Genomic DNA, 22134 nt, shown 5'->3' on the forward strand with positions numbered 1-22134 from the left:
TCTTTTGGTATGTATCTAGAAATAGATTACTGACTCTATGATAACTCTATGTTTAGCCCTTCAAACAACTTCCAGATTGTTTTCCAAATTGGGTGTACCTCTTTACATTCCCATCAGCAGTGTATATGGGGTTCCAATTTGTCCATATTCTTAACAACACTTGTTACTATCTGACTGATTATAGTCATTCTAGTGGGTGGGAAGTCGTAGCTCATGGTGATTTTTATTTGCATTTGCCTAATGATTCATGAAGTTAAGTATCTTTTCATGCGCTTACTGGCCATTTATTTTTTGGAGATATGTCTATTTAGATCTTTTGCTCATTTTAAAATTGGGTTGTCATTCTATTTTGAGTGGTGAGTTCTTTAATTCTAGATATGAATCCCTTATCAGATATATAATTTGCAATTCTTTTCTTCTATTATATCTGTTGTGCTTTCATTTTCTTATTGGTATTGTTTAAAGCGTAAAGGTTTGTAATCTTGATGAAGTTCAATTTGTCTATTTTTTCTTGCTTGCTTATGTTTTGATGTCATATAAAAGAATCTATTGCTATATCCATAGTCATGAAGATTTTAAGCCTTCATTTTTGCCTGTATTCATTGTCAGCATATTCATGGATACTTAAGAAAAAAAAGAAACCTGCTGACCAAAAAATATTTTAACTACGAAATGCTACCAAAAATACAGGAACACACAAAGTTAAAAAGTTAAAAGTTCCTGTTCAGTATTTCCCTGAACTATAGTACATCAAAAAATAATGGATTTTTTTTTTCTGAAATCATCTTCATGACCTACAGGGTCTTTACACTCTCATCTTCTACTTTCTTGGTCTCTTATCATAGTTCTTGAGAACTTTCATCTAACTGTAATAATAATATAATTCAAAATGAAAAATTATAAAATATGGGAAATATAAAAATTTGCAAGTATTTAATTTCTTAACCTATTAACCTCAAACTACATTGAATTGTTACAGCCATACTTTGTATTTCTTCCCTATCACCTCTAAGTATTTACACGTCTAGGTAATCTGATAAGTATTGTAACCTCATAATTTTCACTTATAACTATAGTTACCTTTGTGTATGTTTTATCACCTCTTGACTACATTGGAAGTGCTGGACTAGGATTTGTAAATATTTCAGTCTTCTACTCATTTGTGGAAGATGATGTATTTGTGCCTTTAAGGATCATTTAGTATTTGATGAATAATTAGTCTCCCATTGGAGGACTTACTAATATTTGCTAATGCTTGCTACACGCACAAGAGGTGATAGTTTTTGTATTTTTATGATGTTAGGAAGATAGATAGTACATGAACAACTTTATTTCAGAAGAAGTAGGCTCAGAAAGCATTGAAGTTATCTTATAAATTTTAGACAATTGGAAGACGTTAGAGGGAATTAACTGAATTGAGGCTCATGCTCACTTTCTGTGGATACTGTATGTACAGGGGACCCAGTGCTAAGATTTGCCCAGGTATAATGTAGTCCACCTAATACCCGAAGCACTGCTCTCAGTTTCTAAACATGTGAACCTCTGAAAATCCAAGTTCAAAGTAAGACTGAGATAAACAACACTTGAAAGAATAAAGTATAGAAAAGAATGCATACTTATACATGTAGGATTACCTTTTTTTAAGAACTTATTTGTTTATTTGAGGGAGACAGAGAGAGAAGGAGCACAAGCAGGGTGAAGGGCAGAGGGAGAAGCACACTCCCTGCTGAGCAGAGAGTCCGATACGAGACTCGATCCCAGGACCCTGAGATCATGACCTGAGCGGAAGGCAGACGCTTAACGCACTGAGCCACGCAGGCGCCCCATGTACGACTCCTTTTTTAAATTATATTCAACGAAACTACACTGGTTTCATTCACACATGGGGTATTCTAATTTCCCTTCCTGACAGACTGCCCGAAAAGATTCCTTTGATGTCTTCGCTTTATATGGCCGTTTACAGCCAAATTCAACAAAATCCCCTGTTTTCACATAAGGTTTTTTGATGTCTTGCCGTCTTAACCGTATCTTATTTTTGTTCATGTTAACTTCAGAAATTATACAGGCATCTGAAAGAAGAAATAATAAAAAATAAATTATTAATAATACAACTTTTCCTTTCTAAGAATTAAATAAAATTATGAATTAATATTAAAAGCTAATATTTATTGAGTTTGCCAGATACTGTTCTCAGTATTTTGTATGCATTTTCTCTAAATACCACACATCATTTCCCTGGGCTACATAAGAGGAGAAGGGGGTTCAGAAAGGTTGAGTAATTTTTGCAAGGTCATGTAATTGAGTTTTTTGAGCCAGAATATGGAAACTGGCAGTTTGACTTCAGACCTTATGGTCTTAATTCATATGCATTATATACCTAAACCCCACATACCAAATAGGATTAAATTAAAATGTTCTATTGGGGGGGGCGCCTGGGTGGCTCAGTGGGTTAAGGCCTCTGCCTTAGACTCGGGTGGTGATCCCAGGGTTCTGGGATCAAGCCCCGCATCGGGCTCTCTGCTCTGCGGGAGGCCTGCTTCCTCCTCTCTCTCTGCCTCCCTCTCTGCCTAGTTGTGATTTCTCTCTGTCAAATAAATAAAAAATATTAAAAAAAAAACCTTTAAAATGTTCTATTAGGGTCAATTTTATTCATTCACCCTCCTTTCCCAACTCAGGATTCTCTTTTACATTGTTTCCAAAATGAGCACACTGTGAGCACATGAATATATTAACATCTTACTAAATATTACAGTAAAAATAAGTTTATTTCCATCTACAGTACAGAAAGTTGGCTGAAGAAGACAACAATATATATAAAAACCAATCATCTCTTTAAGTATTCACTTAGCTTTAAGTATTCACTTGAAGGTAACTATCAATGAGCTATTATATTACTTGTTTAGCACTCCTTCTCCACAAACTAATTATTGATGGTTCGTGACTTTCATGAAACCTTGATTTCTGTAGAAGAGAAGTGTTACTTTCCCCCGTGATCAGAGTCCACTCCTCCTTTTTTAAATTCAGCATTCTTAGAGGTAGCATCCCCCTGAGTAAATAGTACACCCTGTCCCTACTAGCAGCATGTTCTCTACAGCCCATCATCTCTGATACAGGACTTGTTCAGAGTTGATGAAATAAGTCCATGGTCAAACTGGAGGAGCCATCCGAGGCAGTGGCCACCATAAGGAACTTCTTCTAGTCCCTAGATTTGCCCACGCCCAGGACACTGTAAGATACATTACCAAGTATTTTGTTGATGACATATGACAGACCAGTCCTTGTACTGTTAAGGAGAGGCTGACTTTTTTTCTCCCTTACTTTTCTGTAGACGTGAGATGAGAAGCCACCAGAGCATCAGGCTTAAATACATGAAATTTGGGACCATATTGCTGTGTCTGAATCCTAACTCCTCCTAACTTGCCAAATGGCTTGATCAATGTCAGGCAGGTTTTCAGCTCAATTCAATTGAAGTAGAAGTCATCCTATGAAATTAGTCCATGAAAAGTTTACTAGGAATAACAAATATCAGATTCCAGGAGAACATGAAGAACTCACCTAGGCATTTGGGTGGTTCTGACCACTGTCCATTTCTGCATATTACATCTATAGAGCCCCGAAGCTCATAGAAGGACTGACAACGGTACTGGACTGTTGATCCTGGAGGATATGCTGATAACGGGAATGAGGTGATGTCTCCATTGCTAACAGGTGGAGGGGGACCACAATATAGTGTGGACTCTGGAAAGTAAATAACATTTATGTGTTAAGAGAAAACCAACATGTAGTTTAAAATAGTACAAATAAATCTCCTTATATTATATCTTCAATGTCTTAAATGATGTCTGAGAGCTCAAGTATCTGATTCTATAATTTTGATAATACAACTTGATAGCCAAAACTATTATAGTGGTTCTTTTTACCCTAAAGTAAAATACACTGAAGTATTAAGTATATATATATATATATTATAAGGACATGCAAGTATAAGTATTAAAAATAGTTTTTATTTAAAGCAAAAGGAACAGATAAGTAAATCTTATCTGGTCTACTGTCCACCGTCTTCATAAAAAATTTTATTTAAACAGTTAAGGTAAAAATAAAAAACTCCCTTTCCATTTCTATTCTCTGGGACTACTGTTATTTTATGCAAATAGAATGTGCCTATCAGTACATGATCATAAACTCATAGTTCTACTGAAATGAATTATTGACATACTATTTTCCATTTGTTTTCTGATTCCAATTAATAACACAGCATCTTTCTCTGTCAATAAATGTTTGAACTTCATTTTAAGAGTAGCTGGGATAGGGCGCCTGGGTGGCTGAGTCAGTTAGGTGTCTGCCTTCAGCCCAGGTCACGATGCCAGAGTCCAGGGATCAAGTCTCACATCAGGCTCCCTGCTCAGTGGGGAGGCTTCTTCTCCTTCTGCTCCTCACCCCTCTCGTGCTCTCTCTCATTCTCTCTCTCTTTCAAGTAAATAAATAAAATTTTTTTAAAAAAGAATGGCTGGGGAACAGGGGCAATTGGGTGGTTCAGTTGGTTAAGCCCCTGACTCTTGATTTCTGCTCATGATTTCAGGGTTGTGAGATTGAGCCCCACACTGGGCCCCAAGCTCTGTGAGGAGTCTGCTGGAGATTCTCTCTCCCTCTCCCTCTGCACCTTCCTCTGCTCTCTCTTTCTCTCTCTCTCTCTCTCTCAAATAAATAAATAAATCTTAAAAAAAGAAAAAAGAAAAAAAGGAATGGCAGGGATACATTCCATTGTACTGATTTCTCTTCCCATACATCACCAAAGATATAGATAAGAAATGGCCAAATAAATACCCTTATCCCAAATTTCTTCTCCCTCTTATTTCACTGAGTTACTATTTCTGCATTTTTCTCAGACTCTTTCATGTGAGCATTAGATTCCTTCCCCTTTAAATTCAGCAAAGACCCTACTCCATGAATTGTCCCCTTTCATCTGTATTATCAATTTCTCCTTACCTGCCAAATCATTCACCAATATACAAACATGCTAAAAATGTCACAACTGAGTAAGGTAAAATTTCCTTTTATCCATGCCTACCCTCCCCACCCCCCATCTAGTTACTGCCTCATTTCCCTATGCCCGTGAGAGCAAAACTACTTGTTTCCTAGCCTCCCTGATCTGACTTAATCACCTCACATCCTCTCCTGAACACACTGCAAATAAGTATTCCCCTCTACTGAAATAACTAAGCAAAGTTACCAATTACTTTAGGTAGCTGAATTCACTGTTCAGCTATCAGTCAACTTGTCTCGTTCTAGGTAATCTCTGACATGTTCGCTGTCCTGTTGAATGATATTTTGCAATATGTCCTTGGCATTGCTTCTGGGACACCAGCTCTGGTAATGTGATTTATGATAAATATTTGGTTTTTCTCCCCATTGCTGGCACAGAGGTCCTAAAACTCTTGGGATTTCCCAAGTGATGAGACAGTACATGTGTCTTTTGTTAGGTCAATGAGACGAATTTTGGAAAACTCGAAGATAACCTGAGGATAGAGTGGTTGCGAGGAGAACTAACCATGTGATTAGAAGGTGGAACTTTCTGGAGGGACTGGAGATTTGAATCAATCACCAATGGCCAAAGTTTTAATCAATCTGCCTATGTAATGAAGCCTCCCTAAAACTCCAAAAGGACACGGTTTGGAAGTTTCTGGGTTGGTGAACTTGTGGAGATGTAGGGGAAAAGTGTGGGCTGGAGAGAGCATGGAAGTTCTTGCTCTTTCCCCATACCTTGCCTTATACATCTCTTCCATCTGGATGTTCCTGAGTTAAGTCTTTTTATAATACACCCATAATCTAGTAAGTAAAACATTTCTCTGAGTTCTGTGAGTTGCTTTAGCAAATTAATCAAACTCAAGGAGAGGAGTTGTGGGAACCTCCGAGGTATAGCCAGTCAGTCAAAAACACAGATGACAACCTAGACCTGGAACTGGTCTCTGAAGTGAAGGTACAAGGAGTGGTCTTCTAAGAGGGCATTTTAACCTGTCACGTCTGAAGCTATCTCTGGGTGAATAAGACAGTGTCAGAACTTAGAGGTGAATTGTAGGACACCCAGCAGGTGTCTAAGTCTTGCTTGTTGGATGTGGGGAAATCCCCCTACACACACACACACACACACACACACACACACACACACACACACACACACAATGTAATTGTGTCCTAGAATCATTTTATCAGCCTTCCCTAGTTTTTCTTCCACAACTCTATCTGGCTGCTCCTCATTTCCCAGATCTCTAATAATGGAGAGTCGCCAAGGCTGTCCCTTTGACCTTCTCTCTTATTTAGCCATTTGAATTCTCTGTGTGGTCCCATCCAGTCCTATAGCTTTACATATTCTGTAAACTTATGGTTGCCAAATTTACATCTTAGCCCTGGCCATTTCTGTATTGTCCATTATATTGTATTGTCAAGTAAATATACTTAATAGAAGTGGGTATCCAGTGGAGATCTCAAACTTATTTCTTCTGTGGCCACTGTTGCAAGTACTTCATAGAGGAACAGTTTTTGAAAGTCACAGAATTGGATAACTAGATGACAATTTAATGCTTTAGAATAATAAGTGCAATAAATAAATCACAAGTTCTTTTTCCTGTTCTTTAGAGAAAACAAAGGAGATTAGTAAACACTTTTTAAGTAGCATTAGAAATAAACTACTAACCAATACACTGTGGTAATGACTGCCATTGCCCATCTTTACACACAATTTCTCTTGGTCCATGAAGTAGATAATTTTCTTTGCAGAGAATGGCTACTTTTGCTTTATTCCGATAATTCACTGTGGTTAGCATTTTCTGAGCATTAGGTATCTGAGGTGGAGGTGGGCAGAATTCTCTCCATTTTCCTAAAAAAGTTTGGAATTTAATTATTTCACTAATAAAAGCTAAGGAAAAACATCTCAACAAGATAATATTTCAGTATAGTGGAACATTCAATAACTAGTAACTCCCTCGGGAGGGGTATGTGTGTGTGTATGCGTGTGTATGCGTGTATACGTATGATGCTATGGTAACAAATATATTTTATCTTTTTTAAAAGATTTATTTATTTATTTATTTGACAGACAGAGATCACAAGTAGGCAGAAAGGCAGAGAGAGGGGAAGCTGGCTCCCCACTGAGCAGAGAGCCCAATGTGGGGCTCGATCCCAGGACCCTGAGATCATGACTTTTGGTCATGATTTGAAGGCAAAGGCTTAACCCACTGAGCCACCCAGGTGCCCCAAATATACTTTATCTTAACATAGTTTATGGTTTGTAAAGCACTTTTGTGCTATAACCACTGGATTAAAATTTCTCTGGTATTTCCCTCTATTTCCTATTCATTATTCCATCAGTACTCTTATATAATTTTCAAATTAACCCTTTTACATTTTTTTCTAGCTAACTCATATTATTTAAAAGGTTATGTACATGTGATTCAAACAAGTTAAAACAAAAAAATTAAAATGGTAATAGTAATGATAAAACCCGAAGACTTCCCCTAATAACCTAACCCTTGACCTCAATGAAAGATTTTCACGATTTGCCTTTTGTTCTAAACATGACAATGACTGGCAATTGATGTAATTAGAATGCCTCTGAGTAGGAATGAACTTCATTTTGATGGCTTGGTTTATTCTAAGGGAAAAAATTTTAAATGGTCAATTTGGATGCTAAAATATCATTATCTGAGCCATATCCCACCTCCTGACCTGGGCTGATAAAGTGTTCTCCTTCAGCTCATTTTTTTTTCCAGGATAGGTGTTGCCGTCTAGTGGCAATTCCCTTCAAAATAATTACAAATAAGTTGTTGGACATTTTTTAATTCCCACTATACTGTTTTCTTTTAAAACCAAGATAGAAGAATGAGCTAGTATCTCTTGTTTAAGACATTTAAAAATATAATAGAGTAAATATTTCAAAAATTATCTTAAAATAGAATCTAAAATCAATATAAATTCAGCCAAAATACACATATAGTCTCTGAAACCGGAATTTTACATTAGGTTGTTTATTTTTTCAAGGGAGGACAGACACACTAGAATTCTATGCTGCAAATCCTCTAAGCAAAAATTATTTCTGTAAAAAACTAGATGGGTGCCTGGGAGGTGGGACCACTCATGCCTATGTTCTATACGACTTGCCCTATTTATTTGTTGGTTTGAGAAATATGTGACATAAAAGAATTTAATTCCAGTGGCATCATTATTCCAGGCAACCTTTAATAAGGCTGGTCTTTCATGAACTGTTTTGGCTTAATAACTCACCCTACAAAAGAAAATGAAGATTAGCCTGACATTTTAGCCTGACCTGAGGTGAGTGAAGGGACTTCGATTTCGATTTAGGTCATGATCTCAGGGTCCTGAGATCAAGCCCCACATCAGGTTCCAAACTCAGCACAGAGCTGGTTTGGGATCTTCTCTCCATTTCCCTCTGCCCTCCCACTTGTGCTCTCTCTTTAAAATAAATAAGTAAATCTTTTTTAAAAAGATTAGCCTGGCATTATTGTTATTGTACATTTTCAGTTAGTAAAGTCTGATTCACAGGCTAGAGGACAAGCTATAAAAAGCACATGAAAAGAAGACCAGGCACATTCAGTAGATGGATGGGGCTTTACTATGTAGAAATTTTCCTACTTGTCTCATTTTCTCTTTGTTGAGGAATTTTGTGTGTCATTTATTAATTTTTGTTTAGGTATTCAAATATTTTTTTTAAAAGATTTTTTTTTTATTTATTTATTTGACAGAGAGAGAGAGATCACAAGTAGGCAGAGAGGCAGGCAGAGAGAGAGGAGGAAGCAGTCTCCCTGCAGAGCAGAGAGCCCGATGCGGGGCTCGATCCCAGGACCCTGAGATCATGACCTGAGCCGAAGGCAGCGGCTTAATCCACTGAGCCACCCAGGTGCCCCTCAAATATTTTTATATAAATACAAAATCACAAGGATGAATACTTGGTAGATTTCATTAACCCTTTCTTGGAGGGGCACCAAGGTCTGTGATACTAATCCTGGGAGTCAGCAACCACCTGCTGTCTACCTCCTAGAAGTCCCAATGCAGGGAAATAGGGAGGTTGACGTTGTCTGTAACCTCAAGCATATAAATAATAAAAAAAAATTGTAAGCGAAGTCCCAACTAACCAAGTTAAATGTTCAAATAGCATATAAATATCATTGCTGTTACATTGTGGTAAAAAATTATACATAATTATGTCAGTTTTCCAACTTAACTTTCCTTATTGAAGTACAGACGTTGTCTTTAGAAATTTCAACCTAGGATCACTATGTTTGTATCTTTAGGGTAAATACCCAGTAGTGCAATTGCTGGGTCATAGGGTAGTTCTATTTTCAACATTTTGAGGAACCTCCATGCTGTTTTCCAGAGTGGTTGGACCAGCTTGCATTCCCACCAACAGTGGAGGAGGGTTCCCCTTTCTCCACATCCTCTCCAGCATCTGTCATTTCCTGACTTGTTAATTTTAGCCATTCTGACTGGTGTGAGGTGATATCTCATTGTGGTTTTGATTTGTATTTCCCTGATGCCGAGTGACATGGAGCACTTTTTCATGTGTGGTATATATACACAATGGAATACTATGCAGCCATCAAAAGAAATGAAATCTTGCCATTTGCGACGACGTGGATGGAACTAGAGCGTATCATGCTTAGTGAAATAAGTCAATCGGAGAAAGACAACTATCATATGATCTCCCTGATATGAGGACATGGAGAAGCAACATGGGGGGGTAGGGGGATAGGAGAAGAATAAATGAAACAAGATGGGATTGGGAGGGAGACAAACCATAAATGACTCTTAATCTCACAAAACAAACTGGGGGTTGCTGGGGGGAGGTGGGATTGGGAGAGGGGGAGCGGGCTATGGACATTGGGGAGGGGAGGCGAACCATAAGAGACTATGGACTCTGAAAAACAACCTGAGGGTTTTGAAGGGTCAGGGGTGGGAGGTTGGGGGAACAGGTGGTGGGCGATGGGGAGGGCACGTTTTGCATGGAGCACTGGGTGTTGTGCAAAAAGAATGAATACTGTTACGCTGAAAAAATAAATAAAAAGGAAAAAAAAAAAAAAAAAGAAATTTCAACCTAGGATAGATGCAGTGTAGTTGAAACAGCACTGATAGAAGAAACTAGAAACAATTCCAGTTTTGATTTTGACCAAGTGACTTCTTGGGGCCTCGTATTCCTGATTTGTAAAATGAAGGATTTTGTTGTCTTTCTTAAGAATAAGTCTGACATTTCCTGTGACAGATATTTGCCACTTGTTAATGTCCTCACCTAATCTCCACCTGCCACCCACTGGTACCTCCCCAAATTCTTATTAGACTCTTCTCTCAACTTTCAGGAAGGCCTCCTCCTAATTTTTGTCCTCTCTGGAAAGATAATTTCATTATCAGTAAGTACAACCTTTAAGAAAATCAAGATGATACAATAAATCAAATTTTTTATGATTTTTATCTAACTCATATTGGGTAATTGGGGAATTCTAAACACCACTGCTAATGTGTTCTATAAATTTTATATAGTGTTTTTAGTATTAAAAACTATCAGTAATCTGGCAACGGGCAATGGAGGAATGGAACATTATACTGCCTTATCTAATATAAAAACATATTTAGGTCAAGGGGCGCCAGGGTGGCTCAGTGGGTTAAAGGCTCTGCCTTCTGCTCAGGTCATGATCCCAGGGTCCTAGGAACCCCGCATCGGGCTCTCTGCTCGGCGGGGAGCCTGCTTCCTCTTCTCTCTCTGCCTGCCTCTCTGCCTAGTTGTGATTTCTCTCTGTCAAATAAATAAAATATTTTTTAAAAAGAACATATTTAGGTTCTAATGTTAAATCAACCATGCAAAATATTTATTAATGTAAAAGATATGATAATAAGGTTAATGAATCAAAGACCACTGAAGTATAATTTTAAACGCTGCTGCTTCTCCACAAAGGCAGGTATGTTTTTCCCAAAGTCACTTGAGTAGCTCTCTTAAACATAAAGCATCATAGGGAATGAGAGTGGCAGGATATTTTTTTGTCATTTGGCAGAAAATACATTTTCTCCCCAAATGGAGATAAAGGTATGAGTAGACTCGAAAGGAGAAAGGACCTGTCAGGAAGTGAAAAAAAAAATTACACAAAAAATTCTGGGATTTTTAAGCAGCAATAGAACAATAATTGCATTCTCTTTTTCCCAAGATTTTTTTGTGTAGATTTTGCCAAGATGAAGAAACTGACCAAGAAATATTGTCTGGAAAGGGAACTCGGGACTCCAAAGAGAACTCAAGGGGAAGACAGGTGAGCGATCTGAAGTCATCTCAGCATTAAGGCTGGGGAGAGACAGACTTCCTGGATGCTTTATTTCGATTTTCTTGCCTTAACATCAGATGTTATCAGGATACTTGGAAAAGACTGACACATGTTTGTTTGTTTGTTTGTTTCTGATCGCTTAGAAATTTTAAATCATGCTAGCCTTCATTCCACTTATAATATTCTTTAAAAATTCTACATTTTATTTATGTTTATGTTTCTGGTGGGTTTCTCACCCTCTCACCATTCCAGGAGGGATGAAAGCAGCAACGTGACTTTCTTTTTTCCTTGGAGAGAAATTTCTGGAATTTCACTAATTAGTTTCTTAGCTCTCTGATAGACTTTTTGTTTAAACTATAATTTTATATTTTATCTTGATTTTTTCTTGTTTTCAGAGTATAAGTAACATTATCTTCTTCCTTTTCTTAATAAAAGAAACTGAATTCTACAGATATAGTAAAATTACTTTTGTGACCCAGCTTGTTTCATCATTTTTCCTTCTACCCTACCAAATGTGTTTAATTTCAAGTTTTTATTTTCTACTCTAAACACATATATATGAATCCATATTTAATATACTATTAGTGTCTGTGAATTTTTTTTTAGCATTTATAAGGGCTATGCTATAACATATTGTAAGGCAACTTATTTTTTTCATGAACTATGATGTTTTGAGACCCATATATGTTTGCATATACAACACAGAGCATTAAAAGAATACTATTATTTCCTTTGCCTGGTCTTCCAAATTCAATTATACCATTAAAGTGAGATAATAGAGGCACCCAGGCAGCTAAGTCAGTTGGGTGGCTGACTCTTGATTCCAGCTCAGGTCATGATCCTGATCAGTGTCCTGAAATGGAGCCCCGGGTCAGGCTCCGTGCTCAGCACGGAGTCTGCATAGGATTCTCTCTCTCCCTCTGCCCCACCCCCTACTCTATGCTTGCTATGCTCTCTAGCCCCTCCAATAAATAAATAAATAAATAAAATATAAAATAAAAAAGTGAGATGATAAACAACTTTTATAACACATGCCAAGAGATTATAAAATATACTCTGTCACCTTTCAAATAGTATTACAGACATTCTTGAGAAGCAAAAGAAAAGAGTTTTAAAGAGCCAGTAGTGAAGATTTCTTTAAAAAGTGCTGTCTGCATGTTATATCACGGGAGAGAGAAGGGGAAACTCCCATTCAGCTTAAGGCAAGTAAAAACAGGAAGCTTCTAAACATCTGCTTTTTCCATGGAATTAATGGTACAGGGAATAGTCTCTGACCCAGTTAAAATTTAAGATTAACTGAAGTGGTCTGTCTGATAAAACGCCTAAAGACACAGCTGCACTGGTGATTCTCTCCATTTCCAAATCTTAGTGGCTAGAATTGAACCCATGGGAAAAAGCTAGCTGTGGGTTGCCTTAAAAGGGCTCTCCCAGAAAAGTCAACTGTGGGGAGCGAAATAACTCTAATGGAGAAATGGACTCAAAACTGAGGGCTGGTAGAGTTTTGTCAAGGCAACATCCTTGTCAAGGCAAATCCTTGGATAAGGGAAATCTCCAGAAAGAGTATTCTCTCAAGATCTGTAAATGCCCTTTTCATAGTGTTTTCCTTTTCAGTTATGTTTTTAATTTCTTTATTTTTGAAATTGCATTCTTATATTATTTTTCCTATATTTGTATTTTTGTCTGCTTTCTGGCTATAGAAATGTCTATTTGGACCTGCCCACTATTCTTCTTGATGAGAGTAGAAATGATTAGAAGTTCTGCTTATTAATCTTTTCCAAAATTAGTATTATTTCATGGATCAGCTATAAGTAAAACATTCTATTTCATTCACACTGCTTTGACTTTTATTATTTACCTCCTACTATCTGGAGTTTACTTTTCCTAGGTTTTGGAGAGATAGATAGATAGATAGATAGATAGATAGATAGATAGATATCTCCAAGCTTATTTTTTTTAAGACTATGAATGTCACTCCAAATTTTGGTTAGGTTGCATTTCATAGGTTTTACCACATGTTCTTACAATTATTATGTAGTTCTTACTATTTATCAAGTCATTTGGAAGTGAATTATTTCACAAAATGAAGGGTAGGGGAGTAGATAAATGTTATTATTTTAAATATTATTTCTCTGTGGTTATAGAAAGTGATCTATAGGTATTAGTATTTGAAACTTGTAAGAATTATTTAATGCACAGTAAGTGGTTAATTTAAGTAAACATTCCATGGGCATGGAAAAGGCTTTATAATTCTTGAAACTCTCAGAACAATATATCTTCCTTATATAAGAATAAAATTATATTGAATAAAGAAATTTAATAAGAATAAAAACATTTTACTTATTTTTTAAAAATTAGCTACCTTACCTTCTTGAAATTATTGCTTACTTAAATTTAACATTTTCTACGTTTTACTCGCAATTTCTAATGACATCACATACTTTTGTTAAGAATTAATACTTCATCTTGCTGATTGGTATATATTTTTTATGACTTCTTTCAAAGGATGATTTTTTTCTTTAGGTCCTCTTTTTTTTTATTAACATATAATGTATTATTAGCCCCAGGGGTACAAGTCTGTGAATCTCCAGGTTTACACTTCACAGCACTCATCATAGCACATACCCTCCCCAATGTCCACAACCCGACCACCCTCTCCCTACCCCCCTTCCCCGGCCACCCTCAGTTTGTTTCGTGAGATTAAGAGTCTCTTATGGTTTGTCTCCTTCCCAATCCCATCTTGTTTCATTTTATTCCTTTCCTATCAAAGGATGATTTTGAGTGGTAAATTCTCTTGGTCTTTTCTATGTTTAAAAATTTCTTTATTTTGTAATCATCATAATCTATGTAATAATAAGTAATTTAATTGGTTGCCAATTATTTCCTTTAAGCACTTTGGAGATGTTACTGTGTTTATTATCAACTTAAAAATTACATATTGGGGCATATGGGTAGCTCAGTAGTTTGAGTAATTTTTAAGTTGATGGTGAAGTTTGAAACTCATAATACTATTTTCAGACAAATATTATCATTTAAAAACCCTTGCCCTAATGGAGTAAGCCCATTTTTACTCTATTACAATTTCTAGAAATCATAAAAGAAAAAAGAAAACTGTAAAAACAGAACAAAAACTCAGTCCTCAATGACATTAGGAAAAAACTAAAACCCAAATGACATTGTGAAGGATAACTAACAGATACTATAAATTCTGGACCAAAAGTAGAAAGTTAGGGAAGAAAAATTATCTGATTAAGAAACTATTTTCCTAAGATTAAATCTCATATTCCTCAAAGGTTTATTTTCAAATTATTTGAGCAACAGGACTATAAATTACAAACAGTTGTAAAATGGGCACCATGTTAAATTAAAATAAACCAGATATAGAGAAGATATAGTGCTTACAGAGAAATCATAATAAAATAGAGAAAACAGAGTAGACTTCAGACTTCTCACCAACAATATAAGAACAAGAATAAACACAAACCTTACCTACGCAGTTTGGTTCAGGATACCAATTCCCATTGATGCAGACTGATTGCATGCTTTTGTACCTCGGAAGACAATTGTAATATATTCTGGTACTATGATTATATCCACTCAGATTTAATCTCATCAGTACTCTTGGATGAAATGTTGGTGTTCTGCACCCTTTAAGTTGGTTTGTTTCTATAAAAAAAGAAAAATATTCAGACATGATAAGAATATTGAGCAGAAACTAGCAATTATTTCAATAAAACTTCTGACATATTAATGGCATAATTAAATTATGTTGGATGCCTTCAAGCGATATCATACAAAGCTATTCTTAATTTCATTGCACAGACGATGCTGTTGAAAAAGGGAAAAGGAAACAAAAATCTGTATTCCATTTTTGAATGACAGAAAAACATGACGGAGTCTTTTGGGAAATGGAAGTGCAAGATGGGTTAATCTGGTCCGGGGTCTTGACTCAAGGACAGTCCTTATGAAACGTCATTCAGCCTAATTTTGAAAGGCACAAAGAGGCATACATATGTGATTGTTTTCCACAATTATGTTAAATAAATGTTGTCAAAGCATTTCAATAATAAAAAGAGGTGATGCATGAGTAAGTCTGTGGGAAGTACGGTCTTAAGAGAGAGAAATCTGGACGTCTCTTGAGGTTCGATTACTCCCACATTTCAGAAGCTTAGTTAAGACCCTGACTCAATAAGTCAGAGTAAGCTCAAAGGAAGAAAACCCTGATGACAACAGTCAGACAAGAATTTGCAATGGGCCACTTGCTAGTCTAAGTAGACTTTATTGTTACAATTCTTCCCTATTGTCCATACATACATAGGTCATTGGGGAACCTTTCCTGACGGTGTCAAAGGATGGGATAACGAGACATAGACTGCTCTGCTGCCTCTCTCCCTTTATGTGTTTTTCTCTAATAATCCCTATTTATAAATTTACGCTATGTAATGCTAGTGATTGGATGTCTGTGTTCTCCTTATATAAAAACTGTTGGCCACGAACATATATAATTTACACCTTTTCATAACGGAGTCCAGGCTCTTGGGGATGGAACATATTCCTTCCCTGCAGGTCATCATGAATGGGCAGTGACCGGGTATCTGCCACAGCTACAGTTGTCATCCCCAGGAGTGGGGAAGCCAGCTGAGAATCCAACAATTTAAGAGATGAGGGAAGAGAGTGGTTCTGGATTTTCTACTTTAGAACCCTGAAGAATAGCAGCAAAGCATCTGCTAGTCTTTAAAGCTTAAAATTAAAGGCTTGACTATATTGGGATTGCTGGACATAGGACAAAGGAGAACAGTATCCACTCTTACCCTGAAGTAGAAGTCCCAGACTCTCTTGGTTCACAGAGCCCTTAGCATCTTCGTAGTTTTGCACAGTGTACAGAGATCAAAGGAAATCTTTAACAATTCAGTTTCTTAGGTAATTAGGGGCGAAGAATTTAGGGTCTTACATTCTAATTATTTAATAGGTGACGGGATTGGCACGTGCTGTTCTAAACATATCTATTGATTTAAAAAAACTGTAAACAATCAAATACACAAGTAGGAAATGTGTTCTCACCAACACACATAGGAAGTTCAGTCCACGTTCCATCAATACAGGTAATTACATTATTTCCAATCATTGTATATGTATCTCTGCAATTCAGCTCCACAGAAACACCATGTTGGAAGGGAAGAATAGAGAACTGGGCATAGCCATTCTCGAGGTGAGGTACAGAGCCACATGGTTTAACTTGTCCTAAGAGAATGTAATAAAAGATATGCTTACTTTTAAAAATATTTAAATCCATGTTATGCTGAGTCAAATAAGTCAATCAGAGAGAGTCAGTTATCATATGGTTTCACTTACTTGTGGAGCATAAGGAATAACATGGAGGACATTAGGAGAAGGAAAGGAAAATGAGTTGGGGGAAACTGGAGGGGGAGACAAACCATGAGAGACTGTGGACCCTGAGAAACAAATTGAGGGTTTTGGAAGGGAGGAGGGTGGCAGGATGGGTGAGCCTGGTGGTGGGTACTAAGGAGGGCACGTATTGCATGGAGCATTGGGTGTGGTGCATAAACAATGAATCTTGGAAAACTGAAAAAATAAAATTAAAGAAATAAATAAAATATTTTAAATCTTTTTTATGTATGTGTTTATATATAAGTGCGAAGTTTAAACCATTCTGCTTAAACATTAGCATCTATTTACCAACGCAAGTGGGCAAATTTGTCCATTCTCCATCGATGCACTGTATTTTCGCAGGCCCCGTCAGTAGAAAGTAGGGAGGGCATTCATATTCCACCGTCTCGCCGTGTCCATATACTTCTTTCCTTATCCCCTTTATTTTACCATTGGGGACCTGAGGAGGTTGACCACATGACTGTACTTGCCCTATCATAAAGAAACTATTTAAGTAATGCTTAAAGAATCTTAGGACTCTGACAAAATGTAAAATTACTGTTCTGGTTGACCTAGAACTAAATTATATTTATGCTATGTTCCTATTTTTTTTCAGGTTTTCTTTTTACAGGGTACATAGTGTCCTGAGTATTCTTTTTTCTCAAATGTTGGCTTTTTATTATAAACAATTCTGAACAAATTAAAGAAAAATGGATACATATACTGATCACCTAGATATATATGAATGTTACATTTTGCCCAAATTACTTAATTTTTTGCGAAGTTATTTATTTATTTATTTATTTAAGATTTTACTTATTTATTTGAGAGAGGGAGAGCGTACAAAACAGGGTGGAGGGGCACAAGTAGGAGGAGGGGCAGAGGGAGAAACAGACTCCCCATTGAATGAGGAGCCTGACACTATGCTTGATCCCACTGGGATCATGACCTGAATGGAAGACAGACACTTACCCCAACTGAGCCACCCAGGTACCCCTGGTACCTGATATGATAGACATAATAAGATTTTACTTCTAAATTTTTCAGAATGCCTATCTAAGAAATAGGATGTTGACCTGCATATACGAAACACCGTATTGCATTTCTTTAAATTAACAATAATTTTAATGCCATCTTATATTTTTTCTATATGTAAATGTACTGATTGCCCAACCCTCAATATTTTACAGGTTATTATAACCAGGATATTAATTGTGCCCTAAGGATTTTAAAGAAGTTCGATAATCTGGAGGTCATATAGAAGTAAGTACTTATCAAATACATATATATTTATATGTATATAAATATATATATAATGTAGTAAATATAAATATATATTATATATAATATACAACATAAAATAATATATATAATATATAATATAAATAAAAAATAAAAATATATAAATATATAATATATTATATATATTATACACATAATATTTTATATAATCTAATATATAATATATGATATTATATATTATATATAAATATACATAAATATAGATTAATAAATACAAAGTATATTTATTGCATATGTTTAATTAATTAATTAATATCTATAAATATATATAATAATTTTATCAAATATTTTTTAAAAGTAAGATCAACTGAAGCAAGTAACAAATCATTGGTTTATACTGAATAATTCATATGTTTATTTGATTACTTCTTGATTACTTAACAAAATATAAGAAGGCCCATGCAATATTTTTTAAAGCATAATTTTTTATTGAGTTTGGGGAAAAATTCCTAACACTTCCCCATTCTAGCACCTATATGTTGATCTGTAAAACTCCATTAAATATTTCAAAACAGAGGTAGAATTACTCCCTTGTTAAAGGAAACATAACTAATTGATGACCCAGCACCTCTTCTCCTTCTCAGTTAAAATATCATTACCATGTTTTTACAATTTGTCAGATTATATGTATAAGAACAATAAAATACATAGACATTAATATAAATTGATATAAGTTGTTTCATCAGTTCTAAAATTAATGTTGACCTTTGCATGTTGGAAAATTAGGTGACCATCCAAAGTGATAGCATTGAACTGAATCTGGTCCAACTCTTAAAAGTCCTCCTCCACAGGAAAATTCCAAGATATCTCCAGCTTTGTATATTGCTTTTTTTGGATAAATATCTATATTTGGTTTTAAAACTGGAAGAAGACATTCTATATCTAAAATGGAATAAAAATAAATAAGTATGTGTGAAATAATCATTGTAATATTAAATTTAATATATGCTATTAAGTAGCAGAGGGCTTCATACACAGGAGCACTTATAGTCTCACCTTAAAAAAAAAAAACCTGTAATTACTTACACCCCAAAAATATGTGTAAGCCCCTTTAGAGAAATTAGGGTTGAACAGAAAAGTAAAATTTTGTATGACAATCTCCTCAGTATTATAATAAATAAGTCCCGAGCAATCACTTACAAAGTAAATTATTTTATTTATTTATTTAACCATATAAGTTTAATAACTTTTATTTGTCTATAAAACAGCATATGAACAGTTTTCACAGATTGTGTGAAAATCAGTTTTTCAAGTAATAACAATTAAAATGCAACATATTTAATTAAATGATAGGTATGTTTAAAAAGTTAGTAACTGGAATAGCCCAAACAAGAATTATGTCTAGTACATTTTAAGTAGGAGGGAACATTAAAAAGCAAATAATTCCTAACTTTACAAGGGGAACTGTATTTAGTATGTGGACTTTTTCAGAAACACATGGCCAAGCTGCCTTATGAGTGTTCAGAATCTTTTCATTATACCCAACCTCATCTCTAATATTTTTCTAAAAACCAATGCAGTATGAATGCCTTCTGATTTAAGTAAAAATTAATACTTATATGAATATATAGGTGTATTTTTCTCATTTAATCTGTTATTTGTGGTTCATTTATAAAATTTGATATTGAAATTCATGTGTGAAAATATAAATGACAGGGGCACCTGGTGGCTCAGTCAATAAAACATCTGCCTTTGGTTCAGGTCATGATCTCAGGTCCTGGGATGGAGCCCCACATCGGGCTCCCCCCCTCAGTGAGGAATCTGCTTCTTCCTCTCTCTCTGCCCCTCCCCCCTGCTCATTCTCTCCCTCTCAAATAAATAAATAAAATCTATTTTAAAAAAAGAAAATATAGGGCGCCTGTGTGGCTCAGTGGGTTAAGCTGCTGCCTTGGGCTCAGGTTATGATCTCGGGGTCCTGGGATCGAGTCCCGCATCGGGCTCTCTGCTCAGCAGGGAGCCTGCTTCCCCCATCCTCTCTCTGCCTGCCTCTCTGCCTACTTGTGATCTCTCTCTGTCAAATAAATAAATAAGATCTTAAAAAAAAAAGAAAAGAAAATATAAATGACATGCAAGACAAATACTCTGAATAAATCAAGCATATGCCACAAAAATATGATGAAATATTTCTAACTAAATCTTAGAAATATTATTTAAACTAGCCAGTTTTATGCATTGTTCCTGGCAATTTAATAATTTAATAACAGTTTTTACATATCCCCTTGGAATGTGACTCACTCAGCTTTAGGAAGAACTGCACACCTGTATCTCTGTATTTCATTCCAGTAATTTTGCATGACAATTCTTTGTTGTTTATATTCCCTTTCTAATCCAACTGAAAAAAAAAACAAAAGCACTATTGAAAATAATTGATCTTGGCTGATGTAGGATTTTCCAGTTGATTTATTCAAGTATGGTTATTACATGGTATTAGAGATAGAACAATGGCCTCCCCCAAATATCCACATCCTAATCCATGAAACATGCAAATATGTTACCTTCCTTGGAAAAACAGACTTTGTAGATACAATTAAGTTAAAGATCTTCAGATGGAGAGATTATTTCGAATTATTTGTATGGGAGTGGACCCAGTGTAATCACAAAGGTTCTTACAAAAGGGAGCAGAGGCATCAGAATCAAAGTAGGACGTGTGACAACAGAAGCAGAGTTGAATGGTGTAAGGAAGGGTGGTGAGTCAAGAAAACGCAAAGGGCTTTGAGAAGCTATAAAAGGCAGAGACTGAGTCTTTCCTAGGACCTCCAGAAGGAACTGTAATTCAACATCTTGATTTTAGGAGTTTTGACCTCCAGAACTGTAAGATAATAAGTTTGCACTGTTTTAAGCAATTAGGTTTGGGATCATTTGTTACAGTAGTGGGAGAAAACTAATGTATATGGGGGGAAATGTACAGTCATATTTAAGGAAGGGTATGATTTGGCATAACTTGAAGGCATTCTGTGCAGCATTTATGTCAAAGACTGTGCAACACCAAGAATGGACTGTAATATAAACTATAGACTTCGGGTGATTATGATGTGTCAAACAGTTCGTCAATTGTACAAATATGGCTGGTCAGTCAAGTTGATATTGGGACAGACTATATTGCATGTATGGGCCAAGGGATACATCTCTGTACCTCCCCCTCAGTTGTGCCATGAAATCCCAAACTGCTCTGAAATAAACAAACAAAGAGAATATAAGTTTCTGACTATAAATTTCTTTCTAAGTTTTATTTATTTGAGAAAGAGAGAGAGCACACACACAGAGGGAAAGGGAAAAGCAGACGCCCTGCTGAACAGGGAGCCCGACATGGGACTCGATCCCAGGATCCTGAGATCATGACCGGAGCTGAAGGCAGACACTTTATTGACTGAGCCAGCCAGGTGCCCCAAGTCTCTGACCATAACTTGTGAATTTATAATCAAATGACAAGGAAAAGGATGAAAATCCAGGAGCATAATATCTAAAGTTGCTGTAGCAGGCATCGCAAACTATAACTTTGGTGAGTTTGCTTAGTTTTGAATTATTTGGCAGCATGAATTCAAAGTACCTTTAAAACAGCGTTCACCTTGCTCGTAAATATTACAATGCATGTGGCATATAAACAATATTATTTTGGATGAGCTAAGTTGCTTTTCAAAGATCTGTTATTAAATCATTATTTAACATTGGTCTCTTAAAGCTATTTGGGGACACCTTAAATTTTTATGATTGTTCATTAGGAAACATCTTTCAATAGAGTCTACTAAAAAAAATACATTCAGAATTGCTTTCGTTTCCTAGAAGAAACCATACTTACCATAGCCTGTGGGCAACATGGGACCAGCCATCGTCATCCCTCCTATGGACCCTGGGGTGCTCCCATCTCTGTTTTATATCCATCATGGCATTCATAGTCCAACTCATCACTGAGGTTAAACCATATGCTCTTACCTGTATTTCTGGCATGTGCTAATACTGACACGTCCTAAGACTTGAAGGCATATTAAAAATCAGGGTCTTATTCCTAATGTTATTGCAAGCACACAACAAGTGGACAAAAACCTTTAATCATTATGTACCAAAGCACAAGTTATCTTTTAGGAAATATTATTATGAATAATTTAGTCAAAATTGAATTTATGTACATTTTCCT

At 35.9% G+C, this 22134-nt stretch overlaps 1 protein-coding gene across 2 annotated transcripts in view; it reads right to left on the bottom strand.

Moving 5' to 3' along the window:
- Window positions 1-1827: 1827 nt before the first annotated feature.
- The window catches only part of CFHR5 (complement factor H related 5), a 28763-nt gene continuing 8456 nt past the window's right edge, over window positions 1828-22134 (bottom strand). Inside the window, exons 4-10 of one of the 2 annotated variants that reach the window (XM_045983695.1) lie at window positions 18708-18884; window positions 17010-17192; window positions 16374-16553; window positions 14802-14978; window positions 6692-6874; window positions 3556-3738; window positions 1828-2069 (exon numbers count right to left, since the gene is read on the bottom strand). In XM_045983695.1, the coding sequence (XP_045839651.1) occupies window positions 1873-2069; window positions 3556-3738; window positions 6692-6874; window positions 14802-14978; window positions 16374-16553; window positions 17010-17192; window positions 18708-18884 (1280 nt within the window). In that variant the 3' untranslated portion in view covers window positions 1828-1872. The remainder of the gene's footprint in view (window positions 2070-3555; window positions 3739-6691; window positions 6875-14801; window positions 14979-16373; window positions 16554-17009; window positions 17193-18707; window positions 18885-22134) is intronic. The other variant, XM_045983696.1, reaches the window with a different exon arrangement.

Source organism: Meles meles, chromosome 17 (genome assembly GCF_922984935.1).
Source record: "Meles meles chromosome 17, mMelMel3.1 paternal haplotype, whole genome shotgun sequence".
Lineage (NCBI taxonomy): Eukaryota > Metazoa > Chordata > Mammalia > Carnivora > Mustelidae > Meles > Meles meles.